The sequence below is a fragment of the Trachypithecus francoisi genome, unplaced genomic scaffold, assembly GCF_009764315.1.
Source record: "Trachypithecus francoisi isolate TF-2019V2 unplaced genomic scaffold, Tfra_2.0 Lachesis_group20, whole genome shotgun sequence".
In the NCBI taxonomy this organism is placed as follows: Eukaryota; Metazoa; Chordata; class Mammalia; order Primates; family Cercopithecidae; genus Trachypithecus; species Trachypithecus francoisi.
In genome coordinates, this window is record NW_022681466.1 from 38,308,873 (window position 1) to 38,336,309 (window position 27,437).

Sequence of the window (27,437 nt, forward strand, 5' to 3'; positions counted from 1 at the left end):
ATAATGGCTGATACCCTATTCTCATCAATAACAGTGTATCTTCACAGAAAATGAAAAATCCTTCACATTAGGAATTAGATACACTGAAATGAGAAGAGTCAATCACAGCGTCAGCTTGGGCTGGTGCCCCAGTGACGACATCCACTCAATGAGTGGGAAGAGGCACATTCAGGGTGTGTATGTTCTGGGTGAAGAGAAGTATTGAAATATTACCTTGGGTTTCACACTGCTCAAAAGTCTGAGCTTTTGCTTCTGCTCTTCAAACTGGCGTCTTTTTCTTTCTTCTTCTAAGAGTTTTTGCTGCTGTTCAAATCGTTTCCTGATGGAAAAATGACCTAATAAAAGACAAGCTCCCAGGATTATACACTGTGTTTTATATTCAGATTTCTAACAGTTTCAGCAATATCACGTCGCACTTATAGAAGTGTAAATTTCATTGCTAAATATCTAGTTTTCTTATGACAATCCTGTTTCCTCACTATATTAATTCCAAAATATTTGACATGAGTCTAAATAATGATTTACCTAAATTATGAATATGAATTTATTTCTCATCTAATTTGCAAGAGGAGGAAACAAGCTTTTGCATACAAAAGTATTCTCAAAAAACAGGCAGACAAACGTAAGAACACACTTTGCTCTGCATATTAAACAAGAACCTGCTTGGGAAGGCAGTGTCATACGGGAGAAAGAGTAATGATCTGCGAATCAGGAGGCCTGACTTTGGGTTCGGGCTTTGCCGGTAACTGGGTGACCTGGACTGACAAGTTGTTTCATTTTCCTGGACTTCACTTTCACTAGATATAAAACAAGAGGGTTGAATTAGAGGATCTCTAAGGTCCTTTTTGACTCTAAACTTATAATAATGGTATTTTAAAGAGGCTTTTTTTTTGTTTTTAAATAGAGTCTCACTCTGTTACCCAAGCTGGAGTACAGTGAGTGGCATGATCACGGCTGACTGCAGCCTCAATCTCGGGGCCCAGGTGATCCTCCCACCTCAGCTTCCTGAGCAGCTGGGACTACAGGCATGAGCCACCAAGCCTAGCTAATATTTTGTATTTTTTGTAGAGACAGGGTTTCACCATGTTGCTCAGGCTGGTCTCGAACTCCTGGGCTCAAGCAATCTGCCCGCCTCAGCCTCCCAAAGTGCTGGGATTATAGGCATGAGCCACTGGGCCAGGCCTTAAGAGTTTTTTTTTTTTTTTTTTGAGACAGAGTCTTGCTCTGTCGCCCAGGCTGGAGTGCAGTGGCTCATCTTGGCTCACTGCAAGCTCCACCTCCCGGGTTCAAGCCATTCTCCTGCCTCAGCCTCCCGAGTAGCTGGGACTATAAGCGCCCACCACCACACCCGACTAATTTTTTGTATTTTCGGTAGAGACGGGGTTTCACCATGTTAGCCAGGATGATCTCGATCTCCTGACCTCGTGATCCGCCCACTTTGGCCTCCCAAAGTGCTGGGATTACAGGCATGAGCCACTACACCCGGCCAAGAGTTTTAAAGACACCTTTTGACTGTTTTAGTTTCAAATCTGCACTAGAGATTATTAGACAATTCTTAAGATAGATGTTATAATGTATCTTTGTTATCCTTTAATTTTGGTCATCTCTTACTGCTGCTCTTCAGCAAACTGCTTCTGCATGTCTGGAGTGTATTGTGGGCCTGGAGGACGCATGCCCAGGAAGGGTGCTTGTCCTAGGTAAGGCATTCCCGCTGCTGGCATTGGTCCCATTGGTATTCCTGCCTAGAAGAAACAGACAAAGGCTTAGAAAACACAATTTCTCCCTTTAATTATCACACACAAAAATGTGACTTTCATAAATTCTATCTTAATACTTTTATTTGTAAAAAATAGAAATATATTGTATCAAAAGATGCACAGATGCAAGTAAGATGCAAATATGCAAATAAATATATTATATTAAAAGATGCTAAAAATGGAAGGGTCCCCTTAATATCTAGCCCTCCATTCCTTTCACTGTCCCAGAGGTGACTGCTGCTAATAGTCTGATTGGTGTGTGAGTATGGCAGTATATGCCCACAAATTACATTCTTGTGAGCTCACTAATTCTCTTTGAGAAGTGGTATTATATCTTATATATTTTCATATTTGCAATAATAGCTAAGAGGCTGGCATATGGTAAACATACACAAACGAAATTAAATCTGATTTTCCAATATATATGAGAGGATAATGAATATTTTGATGTTATCAAAGGCCTAATAGTCAAACTTTTATAGAAAATGAAACATATTCAATAAAAATGACATAATACAATATTATAGTTTATCAAAGTGTCCAGAAATAAGAATAACACAATAGCTAATCACAAAATTTAATAACATTATGTTTTTAGAGACAGGGTCTCGTTGTGTCACCCAGGCTGGAGTGCAATGGACTGCACAGCTCACTGCAGCCTCCAGTGAGAGGATTCAACTCTGAGCTCAAGAGATCCTCCCACCTCAGTCCCAGAGTAGCTAGGACTATAGGCATGTGCCATCGCACCTGGTTCGAAATCTAATATTAAGAATGAGGACAATGATAATAGTTAAATGGCTAATTTTTAGTGAGTGAAAACTCTTCTACTACTCAACCTTGTCCCTGAAAAGTTCCCCTTCTGTTCCTAACTAAAGTCTGTCCGTGAAACACTCTCATTTGGAGATTGCTACTTTTCTATTTCCTGTAAGTGGGGAATATTCCTCTTTGCTTCTTCTAAACCTTTTCTCCTCTCTCTACCTTCAAAAACCTGAATACATTTTAATTTCTCACTAATAGACTTCATCATTTACTCTCCGATCTTGTTCACGTCATCTACTCACCCTCAACTTCCTCACTCTTCTAGTTGTACACTTCAGACTTTGCTATCTTCCATTCTATCTCCCAACTGCTCTTGGTAACATCGACAATCACCGACATGGATCACTCACCTAACACTGTCGTCTTCCAGGTCTTCAGCCTCCTGATCACAATCATGCCCAATATACAATTCCAGCTTCCTATTCCATGGTAATACCTGTGATCTATCTGCACCAAAGACTGTGTCATGTCCAAAATCTGGATGTTAGGCATCCTGACACCTGACCACCACTTCCGATCCTTCTAGCTCATCTAGACCAGTAATTCTCCTATCTCATTAATATCTCCCACCTGTTAATTTTTTTTTCGAGCTTATTTTGTAGGTTCCACCTGTTAATCTGCCACGTTTCTCATGATTAATCATCTTCATTATATCCTCACTTCCCCCTTCCTGCTCAATTTAGATTCTAGGGTTCAATATTAAATGCCCTTGTCAATATCCTTAATGTCCTTAATTGTCAATTCCTTAACATGGTCTCCTGGGAAACTTCACCCCTGATTAGAATCAACTAATCAACTTTTGCATGCTTATACAAAAACCACTGAACCATGCTGGAGAGAGAAACATTGAGGATTCACATTAAATTCTATTTATTTATTTATTTAGAGACAGGGTCCCCCTCTATCACCCAAGTTGGGATGCAGTAGTGCGATCTCAGCTCACTGCAACCTCCACCTCCCAGGCTAAAGTGATTCTCCCACCTCAGCCTCCCAAGTAGCTAAGACTACAGGCATGTGCCACCATGCCCAGCTAATTTTTGTATTTTCAGTAGAGATGGGGTTTCACCAGGTTGGCTAGGCTGGTCTCAAACTCCTGACCTCAGGTGATCCACCCACCTTGGCCTCCCAAAGTGCTGTGATTACAGGCATGAGCCACGATGCCCGGCCAGCTTGGAATGCTTTTGAAGGGTTTCTAGCACTCTACAACTGGAATTACACACAATATTGCTTTATTGCTAACATTCTCTATTCTAAATCTTGGGTGGAGATAGCTGTGTATACTTATTTTAAATCACAGTATTGCTCTCTTGCTGCTAAAAATTAGGATCACAGTCCTAGAATTAAATTTTTCTTTCTTTTTTTTTTTTACTCAGTTCACCCAAAGTATATAAAATACAAAAGAAACTACCCAAATCATAGAGATGAAAAATAAGGCAAAGTGTTCAACAAAAATAATAAAGAATGAAAGAAAGAAAGGTGTCATGCATATTGCCTTCTTACTTACAACTCCTCTCTTGAAGAACATTCAAATTTACTAAACGGCATTTTGTGCTTCCCCTACACCTGGAAAGGAGGGACTGTCTAAGTTTTTATAGACTTTTGAAATCTAAATAAACTAAAAGGTTAAGAGACACTAGTCTTTAATTATATACTGAAAGGATGACATAACAAAAGAAAGAACTCAGAAATCTGAGATACATTTGATAAACTACTGACGGCACTTAAGATTTCAGTAAGTTGAGAAGTATAGTATGACAGTTAAGACTAACAGTAAAGGTGTCCATTTCAGTTAGAACCCCAACAGTTTTGTTTTGACAAGTTGATCTTAAAATTATACTGAAGGGCAAAGGACCATGAATCAGTTATAATTCTGTAAAAGAAGAAGGATGATCCATACTACCAGATATCAATGCTTATCTCAGGCTAGATAATTAAGGCATAAGATATTTACTGACGCAAGGAAAGACAGATGCAGCAATGAGACAAATACATGAGCCTAGAAATTAATCCAAAGCACATAAAGAAGTGTAATATTACAGGAATAATCATAGAAATCAATAAATAAAAAACAGGCTATTTATAAATGATTTGGGAACAACTGACTACAATGGAACATAATAAAATTACATCCTTCTACCTCACGCTGATTCTAAAGAACAATTCTAGGTAGGTTAGACACTTAATCTGAAAAGACAGGCTGGGCGCATTGGCTCACACCCTGTAATCCCAGCACTTTGGGAGGCTGAGGCAGGCAGATCACTTGAGGCCAGGAGTTCCAGACCAGCCTGGACAACACGGTAAAATCCCATCTCTACTAAAAATACAAAATTAGTCAGGTGTGGTGGTGCATGCCTGTAGTTGCAGTCACTCTGGAGGCTAAGGTAGGTGAATTGCTTGAGCCCAGGAGGCAGCAGTTGCAGTGAGCCGAGATTGCGCCACACTCCAGCCTGGGCGACAGGGCGAGACTCTGTCTCAAAAAAAAAAAAAAAAAAGACAAGACAAGAAAGACAAGAAACTTAACATTTTTTAAATAAGAAGACACAGGTAGGGAAGAATGTCTTAGATAAGACAGAAAAAAAAAAAAAAAGAAATGATTTATCCATCTGAATTAATTTCTACACAACAAGACACTATAAACAAAATTAAGAGAGGCCAACGACTAGGAGAAGATACTGGCAACACATGTAACTACAAAGGATTAGAATCCAGAATATTAACTAACACTCAGAAATCAATGAGATCAAAACAGCAAAACATTAGAAGCAATTTAAATGTCTGTTAATAGAACAACATATATTCACTCAATGAAATACCACACAGCAGCTACTATGAATGAACTTGGCATAATTTTACAACAGGGATAAGTCTTGGGGGCAAACAATGTTAAATTAAAAAGTCAAGATGTTGAAGGGTACATACGTAAAATTTAAAACCTAGAAAATATTATATATTGCTCGTAAGTATACAAATACATAAAATAATAAAAGTATAAAATTATGGCCAGGCACAGTGGCTCATGCCTGTAATCCCAGCACTTTGGGAGGTGGAGGTGGGTAGACTGCTTGAGGTCAGGAGTTTGAGACCAGTCTGGCCAACATGGTGAAACCCCATCTCTACTAAAACACAAAAACTAACCAGGCGAGGTAGTGGGCACCTGTAATCCCTGGTACTAGGGATGCTGAGGCAGGAGAATTGCTTGAACCCAGGAGGCAGAGGTTGCAGTGAGTCGAGATCGCGCCACTGCACTCCAGCCTGGGTGACAAAGTAGTATAAAAATATATACGAGAACCATAAACATTGAATTCATGATAGTGATAACAACCTGTGGGGAAGGAGAGGAAGGAAAGTATTTCTGAATTCTTTAAAAAAATGTAAAGCAAATGTGGCATGTTAAAATTTGATAAAGGTAGGACCTGACTACCTATATAAAAAAATCCCATGGAATCCACAAAAAAATTCCCAGAGCTAATAAAATGAGTTCAGTAAGGTTGAAGGATATAAAACAAACATATACAATCAACTGTATTTCTATACACTACCAATGAATATGTGAACACTGACGTTAAAAACGCCATTCATAATTCCTCAAAAAACAAAATATTTAGATGTAAATCTAACCAAACACGGATGTGACTTTTATGCTGAAAACTATATAAATGCTGATAGAAGAAACCAAAGATCTAAACAAATGAAGAGACATCCCATACTGTTATGATGGAAGATGTCAATTCTCAAAGACATCAATTCTCCCTAAATTCATACAGAGGTTTAACACAATGCCTATCAAAACTCCAGCAAGAGTTTTTCCAGAGATAGACAAGATTATCCCACAATTAATATGGAAAGACAGAGAAACCAGAATAGTTAAATTCTGGAAAGAAGAATAACGTAGGAGGAATCAACCTTATTGTATAGCTACCGTCACAAAGACTGTGTTATCGGTGAAGGAACAGGCATATACATAAAACAACAGCACAGAACAGAGAACCTAGAGAAAGATACACACAAGCATGCCCAACTGATTTTTGACAAAAATGTGAAAGCATTTCAATGGAAGCAGGATAGCTTTTTCCACAAATGTTGCTGGGGCAATCAGACTTACATAGATACAAAGAGAGAGATAAAAAACAACCTCAATCTAAGTCTTAGATCTTATACAAAAATTAACTCAAAATGGATCATGGACTTAAATGAAAACCATAAAACTTTTAGAAAAAAACATAGGAGAAAATCTCCAGAATCTAGGGCAAGGCAATGAACTCTTAGAGTTATACCAATGCATGATCCATAACAGGAAAAACTGGTAAACTGAATTTCATCAAAACTGAACTTTTGCTCTGTGAAAGACCCCATTAAGAGGGTGAAAAGACAAGCTAAAGACAAGAAGAAAACACTTGTAAACCACATATCTGACAAAGGACTAGTACCTAAAAGATATAAAGAACTCTCAAAATTCAATAGTAAAATACCAAAAAATGCAATTAGAAAATGGTCAGAAGCTATGAAAAGACATTTCTCTGAAGAAAATGTAATGATGGCAAATAAACACATGAAAAGATGTTCAACATCATCTGCACATTAAAACCATGCAAATTAAAACCATGAGATATTAAACATACCTGTCGGAATGGCTAAACAAAAAATAATGACACTAAATGCAGGTAAGGATGCAGTATAACTGAACCTCTGATACACTGCTGGTAGGAATGTAAAATATTACAGCTACTCTGCAAAAAAGTTTGGCAGCATCTTAAAAAACCAAAAATGGAATACATGCAACCTATCAATTGTACTCTTGGGCATTTATCCCAAGAAATGAGGACTTATGTTCACGCAAAAACCTTTATTTGTAATAGCTAAAAACTGTAAACAACCCTACTGTCCTTCAGTGAGCAAATGAACTATTACTCATCAATTTTTAAAAAATGAACTCAGATGCATGCAACAACTTGGATGAATCTGAAGGGATTATGCTAAGTGACAAACGCCAAATCTAAAAGGTTAATGATTCAATTTATATAACATTTTTGAAACCACAAAATTACAGAAATGGGGAACACACTAGCGAATGCAAAAGGGGTAAGGTGGGGCAGGAAGGAAGTGAGTACAGCTACAAAAGGGCAACGTGAGGAGATCCTTGGGGAGATGGAAATGTTCTGTATCTCAGCTGTGCCAATGTCCATACGCTGATTGTGTTACTACAGTTCTACAAGTTTTACCAATAGGGGAACTGGGCAAAGGATTTCTATTATTTCTTAGAATTACACAACAGTTTGCAACAGGTTTACACGTCCATCATGTGCTCTACACTTGCCTAGATGTTTGAAATGCTTCAGAATAATAATTCTAAAATGTATTGTACATCATGAGGAGTGTTTTCTTTTTATGTGTTTTGAGGAAGGGAGATATTATAATAATCAATAATAATATAATAATAATCATCAAGACTAAATTTCTGGCCAGCGCAACGGCTCATGCCTGTAATCCCAGCACTTTGGGAGGCCGAGGCGGGTAGATCACGAGGTCAGGAGATTGGGACCATCCTGGCTAACACAGTGAAACCCCATCTCTACTAAAAATACAAAAACAAAATTAGCCAGGCATGGTGGTGGGAGCTTGTAGTCCCAGCTACTCGGGAGGCTGAGGCAGGAGAACGATGTGCACCTGGGAGGCAGAGCTTGCAGTGAGTCGAGATTGCACCACTGCACTCCAGCCTGGGCGACAGAGCAAGACTCTGTCTTAAAAAAAAAAAAAATGGTGAGCAGCAACTGGGTGTGGTGGCTCACACCTGTAATCCTAGCACTCTGGGAGGCCATGGCAGGTGGATCACCGGAGGTCAGGGGTTTGAAACCAGCCTGGCCAACGTGGCGAAACCCCGACTCTACTAAAAATACAAAATTAGCTGGGCGTGGTGACGCACACCTGTAACACCAGTTACTTGGGAAGCTGAGGCAGGGGAATCACTTGAACCCGGGAGGCGGAGGTTGTAGTGAGCCGAGATCATACCATTGCACTCTAGCCTGGGCAACAAGAGTGAAACTCCATCTCAAAAAAAAAAAAAAAAACACGGGGGTCAGCAGCTTCCAAATAATATAATGCCTGTCAGCAAGAGTAAAGGTTAAAGAAAAAGACTTTGGTTGCTTTGTCTTAGCATCATTAATACACAAGCTTCTGATATTCAGGGACATTATTAAGGCACTATCAACTCTCACAGTTTACTTTTTTCTTATTGTTCTGCATATTAAGAGACTCTTACTGTTTTTGGTTGTTTCAAACTCTAAAAACATTTTTCAGACAATTGTGTAAGCATAAAATAATGTTTAGTGTAAAAATTAATGATTTAAAATTTGTATCAATTGTTATTAAGATTCAGTAGTAAGCTTAGGAAGTTTTAATTTAAAAGACATTGTATTCTATAGTAGATTGTTTTTAGTTATTTGCTGCCTTTATTCTTATTTTTTTATTTTACTTTATTTTTTTTGAGACAGAGTCTTACTCTGTTGCCCAGGCAGGAGTGCAGTGGCACAATCTCAGCTCACTGCAACCTCCGCCTCCCAGGTTCAAGCGATTATCCTGCCTCAGCCTCCTGAGTAGCTGGGACTACAGGTGCGCACCACCATGCCCTGTTAATTTTTGTATTTTTAGTACAGATGGGGTTTCACCCTGCTGGTCAGGCTGGTCTCGATTTCCTGACCTTGTGATCTGTCTGCCTTGGCCTCCCAAAGTGCTGGGATAACAGGTGTGAGCCACTGCTCCTGGCCATTTGCTGCGTTTATTCTAAGAGGACTACTCATCCCTATACGGTTTACATTCCTCCTGGTATATTCCTCCCCTACTGATGCTAAGGCCATATTACTTTGGTGAGCAGAAGTGACTAATATATGCTACCTCCAAGTGTTAGCTTTAAAAGACATCACAGCATTTGGCCATCTCTTTTTCCTATGCCAAGAGCCTAGGATGTCCTGGCTGAGGGTCCTAGGATAAAGAAAACATGGAGCAGAGTCAGCACCAACACATGAGGATATGTATCACGAGTGAGGGCTAAACTTTTGTAAGTCACTGAGATCTGGGGACTGTTTCTGCAGCACAATCTAGTGAAAGCTAGCTTAACGTGAATTAAAAACCTACAAAATCTCAATGTATTCCCATTTGCTTCCTTCTAGAGATGGATAAAAAATGACACTGGAAGTTTTCCTGACCATTTCAACACAAAACAGAAGCTTTATTTGCATAATTGATTTCAAAACAACAATGGTTTCAACTTAAAATTCTGGTTGTGAACTCCTAATATTACTTATTTATAAGTATATATATGTGTTACTGTATAAAAGTATATACTGTATAACAAAACACACAGAAATAGAAAATGTTAAAGTATTAGGTAAGTAAGTAAACTAACACAGAAACAAAAAACCAAATACCGCATGTTCTCACTTACAAGTGGAAGCTAAACACTGGGTGCACATGGACATAAAGACAGGCTCGACAGACACTGGAGACTACAAGAGGGGAGAAAGAGCAGGGGAAGAGTTGGAAAACTACCTGTTTGGTACTATGCTCACTACCCAGGTGATGGGTTCCATCATACCCCAACCCTCAGCATCACACAACGCATTAGTGTAATAAACCTACAAACTCTCCCCTGAAACTAAAAGTTGAAAAAAGCAAAAATAAATAAACTATTAGGTAAAAAAGAAATACAGTATATGGCCTTAAAGATACTGGTTAATAGTACAAGAGCAAAAACTTTTTTTTCCTCAGGCCTTTTTTTTTTGAGACGGGAGTCTCACCTTGTTGCCCAGGCTGGAGTACAGTGGCATGATCTCGGCTTGCTGCAACCTCCGCCTCTCGGGTTCAAGGGATTGCCCTGCCTCAGCCTCCCGAATAGCTAGGACTACAGGCACACGCCACCACACCCAGGTAATTTTTGTAGTTTTAGTAGAGATGGGGTTTTGCCATGTTAGCCAGCCTGGTCTCGAACTCCTGACCTGAAGTGATCTGCCCACCTCAGCCTCCTAAAGTGCGGGAATTACAGGCGTGAGCCACTACATTTAACCTTTTCCCTCACTCTTGGAGGGTGAACACATCTTCATTTTAGTTTGAAGGAAGCCATTTATTTATGCTTATTTCTAATTGTAACATTAAGCTCTTAGCCTGTAGCTCTTGATATATAAACATAACAACAAACAATAACTTTGTAAGAAACCAACTAAAGAAGCAAGTACCTGCATAGCAATAGGTCCTTGGGACATCTGAGAGCTGTAATTCATTCCCATAATGCCTTGCATATTAGGCTGCATGACAGAGACCATAGGAAATCCTTGTTGCTGCATCGGCATCAGGCCTGCTGAAAATATAAAGACATTATTAAAGTCAATGTGTTTTAAAATTTATTTTCTTAAAACCATAAGTACCTAAAGGACTTGTTACTTGGCAGGAAGCAGAGTATAATGGAAAAAGCACAGGGTCCTGAGTGAGACAGATATGAATATGAATTCCAACTCCGTCATTTACTTAGCTGTGTGATCCTGAACAAGCTACAAAACTTCATCTGTAAAATGAAGATATCTCTTCTATGGAATTTGTATGCATATTAAAAAACAGTATGGCTTAATTGGGGTACTCAGCCTTCAAGATGGCCTCCAATGACCTCTGTCTCCTGGTGTTCGTATTCGTGTGCTGTTCCATTCCATACTGAATGGGGTTGACCAGTATAACCAATAGGATACTGTGGAAATGACAGCACATAACTTTGAAGGCCAGTTATTTATTTATTTTTTTTTTGAGACAGAGTCTCACTCTGTCACCCAGGCTGGAGTGCAGTAGCATGATCTCAGCTCACTGCAACTTCCACTTCCTGGGTTCAAGGCTCCCAAGTAGCTGGGACTACAGGTGTCTGCTAATTTTTGCATTTTTAGTAGAGATGGGGTTTCGCCGTCTTGGTCAGGCTGGTCTTGAACTCCTGACCTCAAGTGATCCACCCTCCTCAGCCTCTCAAAGTGCTAGGATTACAGGTGTGAGCCACTGCGCCTGGCCCGGAGGCTAGTTCTTAAAAGACACTGTAGTTTCTTTCTGGTTCTTTTGGATCCCTCGCTCCGGAGCACTGCCACGTTATGAAATACTCAATAAGACCTATGGAGAATCCATGTGGTTAAGGTACTGAGGTCTTCTGCGAAAAGGCAGCATGAATTTGCCATCTATCTCAGTGAGCCACCCTGGAAGCAGCTCCAAGAAACTTTCAGATGACTGCAAGCCTGGCTCATCTTCATTGCCATCTCATAAGAGGTCTTGAGCCTGAACCACCCAGCAGAGCTACTCTTAGATTCCTGACCCACAGACACACTATGAAATAATAAAATGTTTACTTTTTAAAGTTCAGGACAATCTGTTACACAGCAGCACATAACTAACAAAATAACAGGAGCATGAACTCTAGGAGTCAACTAGAAATGCCACATACTTCTTTGGAACTTTGGGCAATTTGCTTCTTTCTATGCCTTGGTTTCTCATTTGTAAAACTGTTTAACATTTACTATGCTCAAAGAAATGTTATTCTTCTTCCTTTTTCTTACATGAATAGGTAATATAACAGTTACCACAAAGTAGCCATCAGTATGTGCAATGGCAGAAAACTATCATGAAAGTATGATTTAGGCTAGTGTTTCCCAAACTTTTCCAATAGCAGAGGTGAATGAATACACATCTCTTTGGGATTTTAATAAATACTAAATGCCTACCATATGCTAGGCATAGTTCTATGTGCTTGGTACACAGAAGTGAATAAAACAAAATTCCTACATAGCCTGAGCACAAATTTCATTTTAATTTTGCATTCAAACTACATCCATGTTGGTTCCACCATAAGGAACTTTATATCAAACTGTCGATTTGAAAAATTAAAGATCTAGGAAATTATACCATGGTTATCTTATGGTTTTTGTGTACCTTCCAGGTTATTTATAACCTAGCCTAATTTCAGAAGCAAGGACATCCACATTGTGGCTAACAGTTATTTGAGGTAGACCATTCACTTATTCAAGTATTTGAGGCCTACTCCATATTAGGCACTGTTCTGGGGACACAGCCATGAACAAAACCAGGTCTTCACTCTCATGGAGCTTACACTGTAATCAGGAGAGACAGACAACAAAAAAATAAGTACATGTCAGGTGGTGATAAAAGCTAGGGCCAAAAAACAAAGCAGGGCAAGAGGGAATGGAGTGGTTGCTATTTTACATAGGGCAATCAGAAAAAGTTTCACCAACAGGGTGGTATTTCAGAAAGGACCTCAAGGAAATAAAGAACCAAGCCATGCAGATATTTGGGAAGAATATTCCAGACCAAAGAACACCAAGTACAAAGATCACAAGGTGTCAGGGAGAATTAGAATACACAGATTGAAAACAGCCACCGTAAGATGTTTTCTGTCTTATTTCTTTGGACTTAAAGATTTATTCATTTTAATTGATTTTATTTTATTTCTGAATGGGTAACTCAGATATCTGGCATAATATTTCAAGGCACAAAGTGTACACAGTAAAAAATAGGTCTCTCTCTCCTCTGTCTCCTATTCAAGTACTCACGATCTTGTGGCCATCCTTGCTGTTGGTTTCTTACATATGTTTTCAGAAATGATGAACGCATAATTTAAAGCCTTCAAACGACCCAAAAGTTCATCCTAACAACTGTTAAAAAAAATCTCCAAACCAATTCCAAATTCCCTAAGAAAAAGTATCAGGCAACACTTTGAGATCTCTTCTTGTCCAGTTCCTTCGCTCCATAGGTATATTTTTACTTGAAAATGTATAGAAATGCAAAATAACAAACCATGATAATGAACACATAACTCTGTAACACCTTCCTAAAGAACAAAAGATCTCAAACCATTTGATCTCAATCTGGGACACATCTAATTACAGATAGCTTAAATAATGCATAAATGTGAACACGATGAAAAGAATACAACTGACCCTTGGAAAAACTTGCCTGAAACTCAACCGCCATCACTGATTATAAATGAAGACAAAGTCAGGATGAGCCACTGACCATCTGCCACTGAGCTGCTCTTTATCTTTTATCTCTACTGCTGACCTACGAGTCTCTGTTTCTCCAGCAAATCTATGACAACCAATCAACGCTGGCTTTTTAAGAAGAGCCAGTTTTCAGAAGCAGCTTGGTGTGAGGGGAGAGGGAATACATCAGAGTGGGAGAAGTGAGTGGAAAAAAAGCCAGAGAAAGGCAGATCTATTCCTTCTTCACTGTTATGTCCCAGCTGCACAGCAGCATGGGTCAAAATTATATTCCTTCACTACTATTTCCTTGAAGATAAAGCTAAAATTGATATTGGTGGGTCCTGGTCTCAGACCAAGAGAGAAGAGGTATACTTAGTACAGAAATTTCTAGGACTAGAACTGAGACTTATATGACATGGTGGCTCATGCCTGTAATCCCAGTGCTTTGGGAGGCCAAGGCAGGAGAATTGCTTGAGCCGAGGAATTTGATACCAGCCTGGGCAACATAAGGAGACTGTGTCTCTACAAAATATTTAAAAATTAGCCAGGCATGGTGGTATGCGCCTGTGGTCCCAGCTACCTGGGAAGCTGAGGTGGGAGAAATGCTTGAGCCTAGGAGGCTGAGGCTATGCAATAAGCTATGACTGTGCCACTTGTATTCCAGCCTGGGCGAAAGAGCAAGACCCCATCTCAAAAAAATAAAATAAAAATAAAAAACCAAAACCAAACAAAATCCTGAGACTTAAATACTTTAAGCTGAATCAGAGTATGTGATCTCTTTTAATTTCAAAATTATATGTTTATAAAACATGATTATAATAAGATACTATCATATAGAGAAAAAATAGCAGTGTGAAACAAGTAAAGATGTTCGTTTATTCATTCAACAAACAGCTACAGAGAACTTATTATGTTAAATCAACATGCTAGGGGCTAGAGATAATGCTAGATGAGCATTAGACAGACACGGCACTAACAATCTAGCAGAAGGAGTCTAGAAGACTAGACAGAAGGAGAAAGACATCATTAAGTGAATTACAGCTCATTTCATTTTTATCACCTGTTCCTTAACATTCTTGTCCTAAAAAGTCTCTTTCACCTCTGAGGTTAAACAATCTATGAACGTAATGTTTAGGTAAGTTTGGGAGAAATGAGGAGTGACCCTTATTACTCCCAAAATTATATAATTTTTGAGAAATTTTAAGAGTAGCTGTCATACAGGTTTAAGAGTGTAGAAAATTTTACTCTATTTAGCAGCAATAGAACTTGTTTCCTATTTACTTATTTAATTCCAGATTCAGAAACACAAGAGTGAAAAATAAAAGTTCAAAACTTAAACTTTCACATACCTTGAGGGGGTCTTATCCCACCTGCAACAGGAAACATGAAGCTGAAAACAGAATAAAAATACATCATAATCTTCATATGTACAAAGATTTTCAAATAACAAATGTACTTTTTTATATGGATGAAAGACTCGTAGATGGGACCTGGTGTTTATTCTGTACCACAATACTGAATTGTCTAACATCAGTAGACTGAGAGCATCCATAGGATGCATGTCACCATGTTAGTGCAGACGGAAACTTGTTGAAACAGAAGACAGAAGACCCTGGAACTAGTCCTGGCTCTGTCACTGTGTGTCCTCTCTGGATTCCAATTTCCCCATCTATAAAATGAGAGACTTCAGATTCAATTCAGTCAACATCTATTGAGTGTCAACTACATGAAATGATGGAATCTTATAAGCAAAAATACACATATGCAGGCAAATAAGTATATCACAGGGTAAATGTGCTAACTGCTATAAGCGAGATCGAAATTATTAATAGGGATGAGAAGAAAAAGATGAATTTTAATGGGCCATATCTTGAGAAGTTTTATAGAAGTAGCTCTGGAGCTGAATCTTAAAGGAAAATAGAAGCACAGTATATATTTTGAGCAAAAGCTCTGAGGCAGAGATGCAGGGATGTTTGGAGAAATGAATGTAGGTTAAATGGTAACTATATGATTTAAAAGCAAGCAGATTGTACAGGGCCTTTATTTATTTTTGTTTTATTTATTTATTTATTTTTGAGATGGAGTTTTGCTCTTGTTGCCCAGGCTGGAGTGCAATAGTGCAATCTTGGCTCACTGCAGCCTCCGACTCCTGTGTTCAAGCAATTCTCCTGCCTCAGCCTCCTGAGTAGCTGGGATTACAGTTGCCCACCACCATGCCTGGCTTTTTTTTTTTTTTTTTTTTTTAGTAGAGACAGGGTTTCACCATGTTGGCCAGGCCGGTCTCAAACTCCTGACCTCAGGTAAGCCACCGCACCAGGCCAAAGGCCTTTAAAATGTTTAATTTTATTTTGAATATTATATGAAGTTGTGAGAGGTTTTATTGTTATTGTGGCAACATAGACACAACATAAAATTCTATCATTTTAACCATTTTTAAGTGTATAATTCCACGGCATAATTAAGGACATTCACAATGTTGTGCAACCATTACCACTATCCATTTCCGGAACTTTTCCATCACCCCAAAAAGAAACTCTGTACCCATTAAACACTAAGTCCTCACTTTAGAGCATAAGAAAGCTCTCTTCTAAGGGTTAAGCTGACACCTTTTTAAAATTTTTATTATTATTATTTTTTTGTGACGGAGTTTGCTCTTGTCATCCAGGCTGGAGTGTGATGGCACGATCTCAGTTCACTGCAACCTCTCCGCCTGCCAGGCTCAAGTGATTCTCCTGCCTCAGCTTCCCATGTAGCTGGGACTACAGGCAAGCACTACCACACTTGGCTAATTATTGTATTTTCAGTAGAGACGGCGTTTCACCATGATGGCCAGGCTGGTCTTGAACTCCTGGCCTCATGATCTGCCTGCCTCAGCCTCCCAAAGTGCTGGGGTTACAGGCGTGAGCTACCGCACTTGGCCTAGGCTCTTTTAAATAAAGGTTAAGTCTGGGCGACAGAGTGAGACTCTGTCTCAAATAAACAAATAAATAAAGGTTAAAAAATTAAGCTCTGGCCAGGCACAGTGGCTCACGCCTGTAATTCCAGCACTCTGGGAGGCAGAGGCGGGCAGATCACCTGAGGTTGGAAGTTCCAGGCCAGTCTGACCAACATGGAGAAACCCCATCTCCACCAAAAATTCAAAATTAGCTGGGCGTGGTGGCGCATGCCTGTAATCCCAGCTACTCAGGAGGCTGAGGCAGGAGAACCGCTTGAACCTGGGAGGTTGAGGTTGCGGTGAGCTGAGATGGCACCACTGCACTCCAGCCTGGGCAATAAGAGTGAAACTCCGTCTCAAAAAAAAAATTAAGCTCTGGTTGTAGATGAAATAGCCAAGGGCATGAATATATATATCCAGTAACAAAACAACTAAGGACAAACATGGAGAATTCTTTTTTAGTTTTTATTTTTTTTGAGACACAGTCGGGCTCTTTCGCCCAGGCTGGAATACAGTGGCACCATTTTGGCCCACTGCAAGTTCTGCCTCCTGAGTTCACGCCATTCTCCTGCCTCAGCCTTCCGAGTAGCTGGGACTACAGGCACCCACACCATGCCCGGCTAATTTTTTGTATTTTTTAGTAAAGACAGGGTTTCACCATGTTAGCCAGGATGGTCTTGATCTCCTGACCTCATAATCCGCCCGCCTCGACCTCCTAAAGTGCTGGGATTACAGGCGTGAGCCACCGCGCCCAGTCCTGACACTCGGAGAATTCTTACAGTGAAAACTGAGTAGGAAATGGTCATTGAGAACCAAGGGAGTCCTTATAACAGAGTTATAACTGAAGAAGGACCACATTTCAAGAAGGAAGTAGTTACCAGCGTCTAATGCTGTAGAATAGTGGTGAGAACAAAGATTAAAAAATAAATCACTGCTTTCAAAAACGGTGATCGTTGAGTGAGTTAGTTTCAACAGAGAAAGAGGAAGAGACCCTAGGGAGAAAAAATTTAAGAGACAAAATACATACTTAGTGATTGATAAGGTTTTTAAGAAAATGGGATTAACACGCAAAGTAGCAAAAGGGGGCCACATGAGGTGGTGCATGTCTGTAATCCCAGGACTCTGGGAGGCCAAGGCAGGCGGATCAGTTGAGGCCAGGAGTTCAAGACCAGCCTGGTCAACATGGCAAAACGCCATCTTTACTAAAAATACAAAAATTAGCCAGGTATGGTGGCATGTGCCTGTAATCCCAGCTATCCAGGAGGCTGAGAAATGAGAATTGCTTGAACCCAGGAGGCAGAGGTTGCAGTGAGCCAAGATTGCTGAGCCACTGCACTCCAGCCTGAGCAACAGAGAGAGACTCTGTTTCAAAATAAAACAAAACAAACAAACTAGCAAAATGGATCTGGTTTGAAAAGGAAGTGGGACTTCTTTCTCTGAACCTAGATAGAAAAAGGGACAAATCAAGGAAGACTTCTGAGTGAGAAAGGCTCTTAATCTGGAAGTCAAGGATCTGAAAAGGAGGTTTTCAGATACTCTTTAGAGAATCTAGTGAATGGCTGGGCCTGGTGGCTCACACCCGTAATCCCAGCACTTTGGGAGGCCAAGGTGGGAGGACTGCTTGAGCCCATGAATTTGAGACCAGCCTGGGCAACATAGTGAGACCTCATCTCTCCAAAATAACAACAGCAGCAATAAAGAATATAAAAATTATAACGGTGATTCTTTTCCAGAAAGTTTTCAATTTACTGTGCCCAGTTCCATCAAAAGAAATCAGTATCTACGGGCATTATAGCCTTATGAAATACATTTCTCAAATAATAAGAGATGAAAGGAGAAATTACTCCTTGATTCATTGACTGCAGAATGGATGTTGTTTTAGCAGGCATGAGAACATTAAACTTCTTATGCATTGTCATCAGAGCTCTTGGGTGACCAGACACATTGTCAATAAGCAGTAATATTTTCAAAAGAATCTTTTTTCTGAACAGTTGGTCTCAACAATGGGCTAAAAACACTCAGTAAACCATGCTGTAAATAGATGTGCTGTCACTGAGGCTTTGTGGTTCAATTTACGGAGTATAGGCAGAGTAGATTTAGCATACTTTTAAAAAAGCCCTAACATTTTCAAAGTGGTCAATGAGCACTGGTTCAATTTAAAGTCACCAGCTGCATTAGGCCCTAACAAGAGAGTCAGCCTGTCCTTTGGCACCAGACATTGACTTCTCTTCTCTAGCTAGGAAAGTCCTAGGTAGCATCTTCGTCTGCACTGAAAATCTGGCCAGGCATGGCTGCTCATGCCTGTTAATCCCAGCACTTTGGGAGGTCAAGGCAGGTCAGGAGTTCGTGACCAGCCTGGCCAACGTAGTGAAACCCCATCTCTACTAAAAATATAAAATTAGCCAGGCATGGTGGTACGCGCTTGTAATCTCAGCCACTGGGGAGGCCGAGGCAGAAGAATCACTTGAATCTGGGAGGCGGAGGTTGCATTGAGCCAACATTATGCCACTGCACTCCAGCCTGGGTGACACAGTGAGATTCTAAGAAAAAAAAAAAGAAAACAGAAAATCTATTATTTAGCATAGCCACCTTCATCAATGACCTTAGCTCTTCTGAGTAAGTTGCTAAAGCTTCTACATCAGCACTTGCTGCTTCACCTTGCACTTTTATGTTATGGAGACAGCTTCTTTCCTTAAACTTCATAAAGTGACCTGTTAGCTTCCAACTTTTCTTCTGCAGCTTCCTCACCTCTCTCAGCCTTCAGCCTTTACAGAACTGAAGAGACTAAGGATCTTGCTCCAGATTAGACTTTGGCTTAAGGGAATGTTAAGGGTGGTTTAATCTTCTATCCAGACCACTCACCCTTTCTCAATATCTGCAACAAAGCTGCTTCACTTTCTTAACACTTGTGTTTCCTGGAATAGGACTTTTAATTTCCTTCAAAAACTTTCCCTCTGCATTCACAACTTAGTTTAACTGGTGTAAGAGGCCTAAGCTTTTGACCTACCTCAGCTTTCAACACTTAATGACTAAGCTTTATCATTTCTAGCTTCCGATTTAAAGGGAGAGATGTGCGACTCTTCCTTTCACTTGAACACTTAGAGGCCATTGTAGGGTTCATCGGCCTAATTTCAATCCTGTTATGTCTCAGGGAATATGGAGGCCCTCGGAGAGGAAAGACAGGGGAACAGCTGGCAGGTGGAGCAGTCAGATTACACAAAACATTTATCCATTACGTTTGCTGGCTTATACGAGCTGGGTTTGTGGTACTCCAAAAACAATTACACCAGTAACATAAAAGACACACTGATCACAGATTACCATAACAAATAATAATAATGAAAGAGTTTGAAATATTGTGAGAATTACCAAAATGTGAAAGAGACATGAAGTGAACACAGGCCGTGGAAAAACTGTGCGGATAAACTTGCTCAATGCAGGTTTGCCACAAACCTTCAATTTATAAATAACACTGTATCTGCTAACTGCAATGAGGTATGCCTGTATTCAGTTTTTAAAGACATTACTCATATGCTAAAATTGATAAATTTAGGAGCAATGAACACATTTAAGTAATCAAGCTGTCAAGGTTTTTAAAAATCAGCCTTAAACATTTAAATTAGTCATATGGTCTAGTGGCTCAGAAGAATTGGAAACTCGTGTTATATTTTCTTTCTTCTAGCTTTGACATAAAGTATAACTGTGAAGCTCTGTGCAATCTCCTTCACCCCCTGTCTGGTTTCCCCTCTGTCAAATGAGGATGTAGAAGCAAGTCTGGGCCGGGCGCGGTGGCTCAAGCCTGTAATCCCAGCACTTTGGGAGGCCGAGACGGGCGGATCACGAGGTCAGGAGATCGAGACCCTCCTGGCTAATACAGTGAAACCCCGTCTCTACTAAAAATACAAAAAAAACTAGCCGGGCGAGGTGGCGGGCGCCTGTAGTCCCAGCTACTCGGGAGGCTGAGGCAGGAGAATGGCGTAAACCCGGGAGGCGGAGCTTGCAGTGAGCTGAGATCCGGCCACTGCACTCCAGCCTGGGCGACAGAGCGAGACTCCGCCTCAAAAAAAAAAAAAAAAAAAAAAAAAAGAAGCAAGTCTGCCAAAGTCTCAGCTAAGACAATCACATAGACATAAATACATAAACAGATGTATAAAGGTTACTTTGAAAACAAAATAAAAACAAAAGTAAGACTATGACAAACATGACTTTAGTAAGAATTTAGCAACTCGAACTGCTAAGTGACCTATGAAAAATTTGTATTTTTCTCTGCAACATTTAGACAACTAATATCAACATGCTTAAAGATCGGTTAGATAAGCAGCTGAGGCATTAATAAGACAGTAAAAGCTTGGCAAAAACTGGGCAGCAAAATGACCAACAATTTAATTTCAAAGGTAAAATCACTAATTCATATATTACTGATATCTCAGTATGAAAGCAGAGAGCTCTGTCACTTACCTATCCATCCGTCCCTCCTTTTCAGTTACCTTTGCTACTAACCTAGATTTGACACTAGCCTTCACTTCTTAGGCCTAGACTCCTAAAGACTTCCTAATGGATCACCCCTCCTCCAGACTCTGGTTTCTAATTCATCTGATGCAGCACAAGTGAGAGACATCTTTCTAAATGATGAACCATTACTCAGTAATTAAACGGTCTTTTAGCAAGATGCACTCCTGGAGTTAAAACGATGGAATGATTTCCCTGAAACTGAATTTCCTTAGTTTAAACTCAAGGCCCTCTCTAGTTTGGGCACAACTCTACTTTTCAGTTTTATAACAAAACTAATGTTAGTTTCCTTATAAAATAATCTCACAAAACTCTTCTCCACCACTCAGAGCCACAGTCATCTGGCACTGCAGGTACGTTGTTTCCTTAGTGTCCACTAGGCCTTCTCATCTCTATGACAATCTCTTGACTGCTTCCTCTTCCTCTAATTGTGACCCAACTGAAATACCACTTCTTTGCCTTTGATGTAGCTGGAATCCACAAATACTTACAGAATGTTTTTTATGTGCAAAAATGTGCTAGAAGCAGTGGAAGAAGAAAAGATGAGGAAGCCCTCTAAAAGCTTGTAAAAGATAGGAAAAAATAGACAAGTTCATAAATGATAACATTCTAGAAGAACGTGACCTCTTTTGTTCTCTTTTACTTTGTACCACAGTTATTTTGTACATTCTCCAAGGATGGGGACCATGTTTTGATGTCTTTTTAATTCATTACGGCATCAAGAACAGTACCTTACCCATGGAGGCATTCAATGACTACAGACTAATCCAGACCTTTCAACTTTTTTTTTCTGCCTTACTTGATTTAAAAAAAAAAAAAAAAAAAAGAATTATACTTCTCATCTCTTGGGCAAATTTTGCCATTTATACAACTCTACTATTCTAAAGTACCTCATTCAGGACACCAATCAAAGGTCAGCTAACATTAAATTTGGAAAACATTATTGTCTTTTGCTTAGCCTCTTAGAATAGAGAGAAGTCTCCAAACGATACGGTCAGTTATAGTTCACGGATTTTCTCCATTAAAGGTGTAGAGAAGTTGCCTGTTCTTTTTCTTCTAATATACTTAGGTTGCCATAATGTTAGTTTCCTTATAAAATAATTTCAGGGAGGGTAGGTGGCAAAAAGAAAATTAAAAATAAAATAGCTTCAGCCTTTACCATAACTCTCTAAAAAAACATAGTATTTCTTTTTCTATTGAGGATACAGCTTCTCAATCTCAGAAAGTTGCCAATATATGTAACATGTACCATACATTTTTCAAGGTAAGGATCATTTTAACCATTTCTTTCTTTCCCATATATGGTTTACACTTTTAGAATGCAGATGTTACTACATTTACAAAGGAGGGAAATTTAAAAATCATTCTATCAAAATTCAACCCATATTCATTTAAAAAATTTGCATCCATGGACCAATGATACTCAAATACTATAAACTAAAGGGAACCTGAGGTCCTCCCCACCCAAAAACCTTTTTTTAAGTAAATAACAATTTGGGCCTAGATATCAATTCTTCTAAGTTTACATTTTCCCAGAACTTGGTGCCATGATTAATCATATACTTGATCAAATTAATACCACCCAGGGATATTTTAGAAACTGTAATCACACATAGGAAATAAATAGAGGATGCCGGGCGTGGTAACTCACGCCTGTAATTCCAGAACTTTGGAAGGCCGAAGTGGGCGGATCACTTGAGGCCAGGAGTTTGAGACCAGCCTGGCCAACATGGTGAAACCCCGTCTCTACTAAAAACACAGAAATTAGCTGGGCTCAGTGGCGCATGCCTGTAATCCCAGCTACTTGAGAGGCTGAGGCAGGAGAATCGCTTGAACCCGGGAGGTGGAGGTTGCACTGAGCCGAGACCGTGCCACGGCACTCCAGCCTGGGTGACAGAACGAGACTCTGTCTCAATCGATCAATCAACAAAAATTAGCCGGGCGTGGTGGCGCGCATCTGTAATCCCAGCTACTCCAGAGGCTGAGGCAGGAGGAATCACCTGAACCCGGAGGCAGAGGTTGCAGTGGGTCGAGATCGCGACACTGCACTCTGGCCTGGGTAACAGAGCGAGACTTCCTCTCAAAAAAAGAAAAAAAGAAAAGAAAAAACAACAAACAAGACGAAAGAAAAAAAGAAAAAAAATAAAAGAAAACAAATAGAGGGGACATTATTACATATGTTTCTTCTCCAGCCAGAAACTGGCTTATACCAAGTATTTATTTTTTTAAAAACCCTCTAATGAAACAACGAAGAGAACAAAAGAGAAAGCAAAAAGTTTAAAAATCTTAAGTCTAAGATGTGCAGAGGAAATGAAAAATGGGGTTGCACACAGGTGGTTTATTGAACAGCCACTGCTCGTTTCCTGACATACACACAAGGACCCGCAAGAGGTGATAACTTTTAAGGTCCTCACACTTTTGTAGTGTTCACGACTCCGAAATTGAAACACTGCATGGAAGAAAAAAAAAAAAAAAACCTAACACTTCGATTTCCAAAGATAATTTAGGATACTGAAGATGCAAAGCTACTTTTTACCTCCAAATGTGTGTGCTGTATGTGTTGGTTAGTAAAACAAAATCAGACTAGGTCATTATAAAAGTGAAAACTTCCCGGAATAAAATATTTCCTTAAATGATAATGAACCTGTCAACTTGCAAATGTACATCTCCCTTCTCGTTCTGGGTAGAAGAACCACAGCCAGCTCGTGGCTGAAATGTGGCAGAGGGCAGATGTGTTTAAGGGCTAAGACTCTGGAAGCTTTGTTCTAATAAATGCGCAACTGCTGTTTAACAGTGCATTTTCTTTGTTTTTAAATGCCTTTTTAAAAAGGAGACAGACAAGTCTTAAGAGTTAGTGTACAAGACAATAACTCTATCTCAAGACCATTACTAATTCAGAGGTCTTTAGATGTTCCTGCTGTTTGTCGCGGGTTAAGGAAATATAAAGAGGACAGGACACTCTAAAAGCGGAAGAGACAAATCGTCCACACACACACCCCCTTGGAAACAGTCATCCAGCTTTGTGAACAGATTTTTAGAGCCCTCCCTCCAACATATCTGGTTAAGTCTAGAAAGCCCAGGGAAAGGGAAGACCCTGGTCGCTTCAAGGCAGCCAGGAGTAGGAGCGGAGTCAGGGTTCCAGATTTACCCCGCCCCCCCACCCCAAGAGGACCCTCATCTTCTCTCCCCTCCCACACTGGGCGCGCGCCCACTCCCCGCTCGACCCCAGGCGGCCGGCGTCCCCAAATGAGCCCGGAACACAAGCCTCGGGCACCCGGGCTCCACACGCCCCTTTCGTCCTGGGTCCCTGGGGAATGACCCTCCTCCTGCAGCCCAGTTCCAAGGAAAGGAATCGGAGCTGGAGAAAACCGCCATAACCGCCAGGCACCCCTCGCCGCCCCCGCAGAGGCCAGGGGGTTCCCGCCCGGTCCTTCACACCTACCTGCCTCCCCCGGCGGCCCCCGCGCCGGTTCCCGCGGTCCCGCCGCCGCCAGAACCAGCTCCTGGCCGCAGCGCCATCTTGCTCCCGGCCTGCCGCTGCCTTCGCCGCCGCCACCTTATCAGCAGCTGTCAGAGGAAGACATCCACTTCCGGGGCAAACACCAGGCCCCACCTCGCCGCGGACAGGGCGATGGGGCGGGGCCGCGCGCCCACGTGACTCCCCCGGCCCTCGGGGAGGCGTGGCACGCCCACTGCACGTGATCCGGCGCCGCAGAGGTCCTCCAGGTTCAATTCTAGCTCTCGGGCTGGTGGGGCGGTCGCAGGCGCCTCTCCAAGGGAGCTGATTCATTGTCTGCTAGGCCCTCTGCAGGGCCCAGGTGACGGCCCAGTGGCAAAGCGCCGTTGTTCCTCCGTTTGAAAACCATGATCGCGGTTAGTGGAAAGAGTAGGCTGAGTCCTGATTTTTAAACTAGACGGTGGGTACACTGGTGTTCTTTTTACACACAAAGAACAGATAGCTCCTGAAGGGCCCTTTGATAGTCTCGCAGCACTGATTAGTGATCAGCTGTCCCCCCTTTCTCTGGAACTCAGCAGCTTCATGTTGGCACCTATCACAGACGCTGAAGGCATTTAAATTTTATTTTAAATCACCCAAGAGCACAAAAACCCAACCCGTATTTCAAAAAAAACTCCAAGGTGTACTACTCTTGTTTGGTTCTGCCATCCTGCCACCTTACAGTCTCTTTGTTTTTCCTATTCTTGCAGATAAGTGCAAAACAGTGGTTTTTGGGAAGCAGTTCATAATTACTCTGAAGCTATTTCGGCCTATTTATTACTGATTTTTTTTTTTTTTTGAGACAGGGTCTTGCTGTGTTGTCCAGGCTGGAGTGCAGTGGCATGATCACGGCTCACAGCAGCCTCAACCTCCCCGGCTCAAGCAATCCTCTGGCCGCAGCATCCTGAGTAGCTGGGACCACAGGCATGCACCACCACACGGGGCCAATTTTTTTTTTGTAGAGATAAGATCTATGTTGCCCAGGCTGGTTTCAAACTCCTGGGTTCAAGCTATACTCCCGCCTTGGCCTCCCAGTGCCAGGGTGTGAGCCGTGAGCCACATGCCTGGACTGTGATTTTTTTTTTTCTTTTAATCAAACTACTGTCTGGAAGTAAAACATGAAAGTTGAGTACTTTTCTCAAGCACGTAGTTTGCTTGTTAGCAAGTAATGGATTAATTAGCTTTATTTTTTCACTCTTGTCTCAGGGTTTTTACTGGGTAACAATTTGTAGTAAGTTATTTATTAGGCACAAACCACTGGTCAGCAACTGTAAGCCCATTTTAAAAAATCCTCAGTATCCTTAGGAGTTACAATTGGCATCTTACAAATGAAAAAATCAAGGTTAGAAACAACGTCATTTGTCCAGATCATACAGCTACAAGCAATAGGATCAGGATTCAAATCCAGGCCAGTTTGACTCCAAAGTCCTTGTTCATTCACTAGAGCCAGCTATTCAATTTTTGGTTTTTGTTTCTGTCTTTTGCTGTAACTGTCTATTCACTAATTTCACTCCTTCCATTCCCTGGGTGAAGCTGAAATTTATGTAGCACATAGTTCAAACTGCTTTGAAGGAGCTAAATTTAGTATTAATACATTGACTAGGCCGGGCGTGGTGGCTCAAGCCTGTAATCCCAGCACTTTGGGAGGCCGAGAGGGACGGATCACGAGGTCAGGAGATCAAGACCATCCTGGCTAACATAGCGAAACCCCGTCTCTGCTAAAAAAAAAAATACAAAAAACTGGCCGGGCGAGGTGGCGGGCGCCTGTAGTCCCAGCTACTTGGGAGGCTGAGGCACAAGAATGGCGTAAACCCGGGAGGCGGAGCTTGCAGTGAGCTGAGATCGGCCACTGCACTCCAGCCTGGGCAACAGAGCGAGACTCCGTCTCAAAAATAATAATAATAATAAAATAAATAAAATTAAAAAATACATTGACTAAGTTGATGCAGGTTACTGTAGATACTTTAAACAGACACAATAAAGACAAGGATCATAGATGTGACCTCAGTTTGTCTTGTAATACTTTTTGTTCCTCTTCTTTACCTATTGGTTTTTACATTTGCAGGATTCAACTCAGGATGTCGGCCTTCCATGACACCCCCAATCTGGGTTAGATGCCCTCCTGTGATGCTTTAGCATCATGGCCTTACATGTAACAGCACTTGTCACACTAGTCATGTGCTACATGATGATGTTTTTGTCAGCCACAGACAGCAGATACAATGGTGGGATGAGAAGTGGTGGTGGAAGTCAGTGAGATTGATGATCCTGACCTTTTGTAGGCCTAGCATAATGTGTGTGTTTGTGCCATGGTTTTTAACGAAAAAGTTTAAAATAGTAAAATAAAACAAAAAAAAAAACTTAATAGAAAAAAAGCTTCTAGAATAAGGGTATAAAGAAAGAAAATATTTTTCTACGGCTGTACGTTTGCATTTTAGGCTAAGTGTTATTACAAGAGTCAAAAAGTTTATAAAGGCCAGAGGCAGTGGCTCACCCAAGGTCAGGAGTTTGAGACCAGCCTGGCCAACATGGTGAAACCCCATCTCTACTAAAAATACAAAAATTAGCTGGGTGTGGTGGTGCATGCCTGTAGTCCCAGCAACTCAGGAGGCTGAGGCAGGAGAATCACTTGAACCCAGGAGTCAGAGGTTGCAGTGACCCGAGATCATTCCACCGCACTCCAGCCTGTGCAACAGAGGAAGACTCCACCTCAAAAAAAAAAAAAAAAATTTTCTAAAAAACCCAACCTGGACAACAAGCAAAACCTCGTCTCTACAAAAAAATTTAAAAATTATCTGAGTGTTGGTGGCTCACACCTATAGTACCAGCTATTCAGGAGGCTGAGGTTTGAGGATCACTTGAGCCTAAGAGGTCAAGGCTGCAGTGAGCCATGATTGTGCCACTAAACT

At 40.9% G+C, this 27,437-nt stretch overlaps 1 protein-coding gene across 16 annotated transcripts in view; it reads right to left on the reverse strand.

Moving 5' to 3' along the window:
- The window catches only part of SYNRG (synergin gamma), a 97,018-nt gene extending 72,331 nt beyond the window's left edge, over positions 1–24,687 (reverse strand). For 14 of the 16 annotated variants that reach the window (XR_004430715.1, XR_004430716.1, XM_033183839.1 and 11 more), the window contains exons 1-5: positions 24,475–24,687; positions 14,938–14,978; positions 10,802–10,923; positions 1,612–1,742; positions 214–319 (exon numbers count right to left, since the gene is read on the reverse strand). Coding sequence is in view for 14 of the 16 variants with exons in the window: in XM_033183839.1 (XP_033039730.1) it covers positions 214–319; positions 1,612–1,742; positions 10,802–10,923; positions 14,938–14,978; positions 24,475–24,551 (477 nt within the window). In the remaining 2 variants the exon portion in view is untranslated. The remainder of the gene's footprint in view (positions 1–213; positions 320–1,611; positions 1,743–10,801; positions 10,924–14,937; positions 14,979–24,474) is intronic. The other 2 variants (XM_033183828.1, XM_033183836.1) reach the window with 2 other exon arrangements.
- Between the last annotated feature and the right edge of the window lie 2,750 nt (positions 24,688–27,437).